Genomic DNA, 6,029 nt, shown 5'->3' on the forward strand with positions numbered 1-6,029 from the left:
ACAAGTGAAGCTTGTTTTATGTTATTCCTGAGAATAACTGATTAGTATCTAGTACTTTTATCCATATACGAGATAACATCCGTCACTAGGGATGTATAGGGATACAGAGACCACATCCAAAAAATCCAGTCATATTCTCCCAAATCAACAGCTTTTAGAAAAACAAGTGCAAAAATTAAGTACTTTCTATTAAATTGTAAAACTGAAACAGAAAATATTTACATCCTTTATTTTGTAATATAAACTGTCACCAGAACAGGCTACTTCCATTTCACAATTCTGCCACTGCTGCACATGGAAGTTGAACAGGAAGACATTCTTTTCCTCTTATTAATTCCTTGATGATTCATTTTATTTCATGAAGCCAGTTGGGTGGGTTTTTTTGTTTTTAATGCATATCACAAAATATTATGGCCTTCTTAAAATAAAAAATGTCTTTTAGAAGAATCTGGGGTTTCCAGATTAATAACTATGCACTAGTAGGTAAAATAAAACATAAGAAGTACAAGATTAACTGTCTTCTGTACTGAGAGCCTGCAGTTAAGTTCAGCAGGACATATCTTTCAAGTGCTTCAGCTTTGATTCCTAATTTTAAGGCCTTTTTTTAAACAGCAATTCAGTCCTTTACGCAAGTTAACATTTTAAGAAAAAATTATGTGGAAGATGACTTTCCTTCAAGAAGTATTACTTGCCAACTCATACACAGTTTTTTCTGTAACACTGTCAAGCGACAGTCTCTCAGAAGCAACTATAGGATTCCCCTTCCCCTACATTTGTTCCCCATAACTTCTAGCTACTACTTATACAACATACTACTTATTCAATCTCTTCTAAAATACTTTCTAAAAGGTAGGAAAAGCTGCATTACTGTGAGAGTTCAAGATCTGAGAGGAGTGCGTGTGTGTGGTGAGGTGGAAGGGTTACATCTCCCAAGCAGACACTCATGTATTTGTTGTCATTCTGTTTGAAAGATTCAAACTTCGTACAAAATTGATCATTTCAATTAAGCCACCATGGTAAAGTGGAGGGTGTTAACGCATCACACGAGAGAAAACACCTGCCCACATCCTGTTCAGAAGTTGTGAAGACAGAACTCAAATGGCAGTTTATGAAGTTACATACCCACGCCACTCTTGTCTGTCTTGTGCCATCTCGCCATCATACATGAATCCGTGAGGCTCCGAAGGACGTCCACCACCAAGGAAACCAAAACTTACAGGACGCAGATGTGAAGATGGGTAACGAACACAGGCACTGGAAGCAAGATCCGTTTCCCAGCTGCCGTCAGTGAGGACTTGCAGGCAGGCTGAGGCAGCTGCGAGGGTTCTGCGAGATTTGCTGCTGCTCTGAGCTTCCTTCCTCTTTTCTCAACTCAAGATATTGTACCCAGTGTCATGGGGGAGGGGAATCCCAAACTGGGTGTTTCTCTTGCATGATACTGGCTGTAACACAGAAGCAGGCAAAAAGGAGAAAAAAACCACCCCAGTCCTCTCGTGCACCACCCCTAAATTTAAGGTCTAAGCTGGAAGGCTACTGGGTGCAAAGCCCAGCTAAAGTAACAATCTCTAAACATTGGTTAGCTCAGTTCTGAAACATCAAGGGGGCCTTATTTCTTAAGTGACAGCAAAACCAGATTTTAAATATTTGACTTCACAAGACACTACATCTTAAAAACTACTTTCTTCTAACCTGTCCTGGAATGGAGATTTGTTTTTCATAATAGACTACCCCTCATAAGAGAAATGAAGACAAAGCCACAACATTTCAAACCGCACCCATTCCTTTTTATTTCTGTCATTTTACCTTTGGAGGAAAAAGTAGGAGAGTTCCTCTTTATTCTCTAAACAAAGCAGAACTTTCTTAAAGACTTATTGTTAAGACAAAACTCCAAAAAGTCATTTATTGTATATATACAGCCTTTACTTTCACACAGGCTGCTGTGTGAGCTAACTTACATAAGGACATTTTGGATGAGCAGAGATCAAGCCAAGTTGTTTGTAATTCGGATTAAGGACAACATACTGAATTGAAGACAAGTATGTCACCTTCATTCATGTTCTTGACTTATAGTTTGGAATTTAAAAAAAACCCAAACAAACAGAAAATGCTTTAAGAGATTTGCTGTTTCTGTATCTCCTGCTACAAAGTCATATGACAATCCTGTCCTCTGGATATTACATTGCAACTTAGCAATCATTGTTTATGAAAACTGTTTAACAGTGCTGTGCCACTTCCGTCAGGATGTTTTTCATAACACAACGTGCCAGTTCTTGATTTTAGCCGGCAATCATGAGAAGCACGGACTGCCAGTCTGTCTCACTGCACATGGAATTCTGATACCTGTTTCTGGAGGAAAACCACCTTAAAGTTTACCACAGATTTGCTTGAATCACCCTAATCTTAACCACGTCTACATACTAGCTTAGCAAAAAGATTTAGCTAGGGTTTTTTTTGCTATTTCCCCCCCTAAAATAATAATTGAAATTCATGTTATGTTTATTATATATAAGTGAGCTAAATTCTGAGCAACTCAGATTATCTCCATCTACAGACAACCAGCTTCATCTGAGAGTCCTAAATCTTTCTTTTCCATGGAACATCCAATTTATATTGTTTATCTATCAAAAAAAGATTTTGAGGCTGAACCATTTCATCTTTTAGTTTACTACGTATTTTGAGTAATAACTTCCTAATCAGCAGTAACTCTCTTCCTTACTCCACTGAATCCCTGCTGCAGCAAATCACCCCCTCCCATATACTATTTGGCCTAGAGGTCATGACTTACGTTTATTTTCTTGTTCTACATTGCTCCTCCTCATTATGTTTCCCTGTAATACAGAAGTCCTGAGGAAAACTGTTCCTCTCGAGCATTCATTTAAAAACATGCTTCATCATGTAGGTCTAATAAACCTAATTAATACAATACTACTCTATTTTGAAAAGAAACGATCCAAAAAAATTATAGACAGAAATTTCACCTCCAAACTGGGATCCAATTTGCAATACTTTTCTGATGCCCTGAATCTCTTCTCTTTCAGAGATCTAATTCTGCAAAGAATACAAGACATCTAAATACCACCGCACATTTGAACATGGCTCTGTCCCCGCCTCGGAGCTCACGCCCCCCTTCTTGCCATCCCAACTCACCACAAATGCTCTGACTTGAGAGCCCAAGCCTCTGAAGTCACTGCTGCTTCCACCTGCCATCCCCTTCCCCCACACCCAGCTCTCAGCATTGCACGCGTCTGCTGTTGCTTCCTCCTGTCACACTTTCATGATGATGCTTTTGCAACTCATTAACTACTAGCACCTACTACCACTTTCCCATAAGTTAGCTAAGACAACCTCTTCATCTGACTCTGTCTGAAAAAGTCCTAGCTGTAATTTCTAACAAATGGATTGAGCAACAAAATTGTTTTTCAGCTTTAAGAGGAAAACGCATCCAGAGAGTAAAGCATGCATGGTAACTCTAAAATCCTATGTTCCTACAGCAGAGGACAAACCCCAACAAGGGCCTAGAGAATTAAGGCAGATAATAGTTACGCCCTTTGTCAGTGGAGATTTTTATTCCAAGTATTTGTTGGTTTATTTGTGTAATCACCACTCCACATTACTATTCCACAGAAAATAGTGGACAGAATCATTTGTCACCCTCATGTACCTTACCATCTTTTCCTTAAGTCTTTTTCCAGGCAGAAGGTCTTTACAGGCAAGTAGAAAATTCCTTGCTTCCCCAAAAGATAACAATCTTTCTGCCTAGCGAATTCATGGGTAGAACTTACCTTTTGGGGGGCTTGGGGAGCAGGCAGAGGAAGAAGGGAGAGAATTCTTGCTTCCTTTAGTACTGCTATCAATTCCAGAAAACAAGATGCTGTAAAATACTGACTATCTAATTATCAATTTTTAGCTATGCTAACTTCCATTATACAGAAGAACTTAAGCAGAATACAACAGTTGCATTTCACTGGCTCTAAAGTCTACTATATGCCAAAACCTGTGAGCACAGTTGCAGGAAAGCAACTGATGCAACGAAACAGAAGGAAAAAAGAAAATATGCAAAGTATTTTCATGCACTTAAAGGACAATACCTTAAGTATGTTATGGCACAACAAAAGTCTCAATTCCAGACATCTTCCCCCACCTGCTAGTTGTAATTCTGCAGATTTGTAAGCATGCATTTATTATTTAAGATCATAAAGACTACATGCTCTAACTACAGCAGTACGGGTAAAGCAGTAGTTTTTGGGGGTAGATGACCCTAATCAGTTTTATTCATTTGTTGAAGTGATATCCTAGTTTTGTTTGTAGCATTAATTAACAAGTTATTTCAATTAAAAAAAAACATTTAGAAATTTCATACGCCAAGTAGCTCAATATAAATAATTAACTGTCTTAGTAGACAATCTACAGTTCAGTAATCCCATTTGAAGTACATGCATCCAAAGTCAAGTTACTGAAGGTCTTCCTCTCATTAAAACAATTATGTACTTCAGTTGTTTTATGCTATTTGCATCTCAGTGTATAGTGACAGTAAACAAAGCTAACTTTGCACCATTTGCATTAAAAAAAGATTTTCTTCTAACATTTTGTAGCATGAAAAGCATGATTTCTTTCATGTAGTAGTATTTAAATTCACTTGTGCAGTCAAAGTCAAGAACTATTTCATGGATATATGTTAACTTCCTGTAACATCATGGAATATCTTAAAAGTTAACAAGAAATAAGATAGTCTCAGTTTATGTAGACTTCATTAATAAGAGACAGAAGGATTTGGATAGATAGTAGATTTCTTAGATTAATTAAGTGATACAATTAGGTTCTATGAGACATGGATTTATGATTGTTTTGTTCAACAATAGCAATAACAGCCACCAGGCTGTGCCTAAATTTAACTGTGTAGAAATGAACTGATAACAAGTTCAAACTGCATTGGAAAGTGACAAGCCACATCTGTTCATTTAAGTTTACTTCACCACATCTTTAGTCACTTCTGTTGTCACTCAAAATGTTACAGTTCAATATTTGTTGAGATGAGGGACTGATGAGCTAGAGCCACCCACGTGCAGTCATAGTTAACAAAATTCTAGGCACCACTTCTGAACTGGCACAACTGTAAACACGCATATCCAAACGGTTGTCTTGGACAAGTACCTTCAACAGATTCATACAGGCACATAGAGTTAGCAATTTCTCCAAAAGCTACCTACAAAATTTTACGCAAGAGATTGTCTTCCCCAACCCCACAAACCTCTAATAAAAACCATTATGTTTCTTCAAAAGATGACTTAACTGAAGACACTATATTTGTCAGGTATATTTGTACATTATCTAGAAGTGTTCTGGTGGTGGGAAAGTTACAGAAACAGTGATTTGACCAAAGCTAGAACACAACAAATAAAAAAATTCTTTATATAGCATGTTTACTTTTACTATCTCTTGGTGCTGACTAGCAGCATCTGACATGAGCTTGAAGTTGGCATACGTTTAAATACAGAGGCATGTTAGGAGTCTTAGATTCCGAAGTACCGATGGAAGTTAACGTACAGCAGATCAAGCTGTCAAATCTAAAACCCACTGGGTTGCAAGATTCTTCCCGAAGATATTTTTTTCATAATGGATTTAAAAGGAAAAGTCTTAAAGAGCTTTCATCTTAACTACTAAGTCCTTTACTTAGAAAGTGGCTAACCCATTCACTAGAGGGAGCTTAAATCATAGTACAATGAGTTAAATGAAGCAATATTAAACTTCCATATAAATGGGGGGGGGGGGGGGGGGGGAATCAATGGAACTAGCTTAAATGTTCTCCTCAGACTTATTCTGTATGAAGTGTCATCAGAAAGTTACAGAAAGTTAAGATTTGTCTCCTAAAAACTTGACAACGTGCAGCGTGTGCATTACAATTTCTTACCTTTTATTGAGTGGTACTGTTTTTTTAAAAAACAGAATCCTTTCTACAAAACACCTCATCTCCATCAAAAAAACTGACAGCTTTAGAGAAATGTTTTGTCTCTGTTTAGAGAAATGCAATA

General features: G+C 37.5%; 1 protein-coding gene across 1 annotated transcript in view; it reads right to left on the reverse strand.

The window, feature by feature from the left end:
- Positions 1–1,353, reverse strand: part of DOCK2 (dedicator of cytokinesis 2) — a 207,038-nt gene extending 205,685 nt beyond the window's left edge. Inside the window, exon 1 of the mRNA XM_075164094.1 lies at positions 1,123–1,353. Within this exon, the coding sequence (XP_075020195.1) occupies positions 1,123–1,162 (40 nt within the window). The 5' untranslated portion in view covers positions 1,163–1,353. The remainder of the gene's footprint in view (positions 1–1,122) is intronic.
- Between the last annotated feature and the right edge of the window lie 4,676 nt (positions 1,354–6,029).

The sequence above is a fragment of the Calonectris borealis genome, chromosome 15, assembly GCF_964195595.1.
Source record: "Calonectris borealis chromosome 15, bCalBor7.hap1.2, whole genome shotgun sequence".
Lineage (NCBI taxonomy): Eukaryota > Metazoa > Chordata > Aves > Procellariiformes > Procellariidae > Calonectris > Calonectris borealis.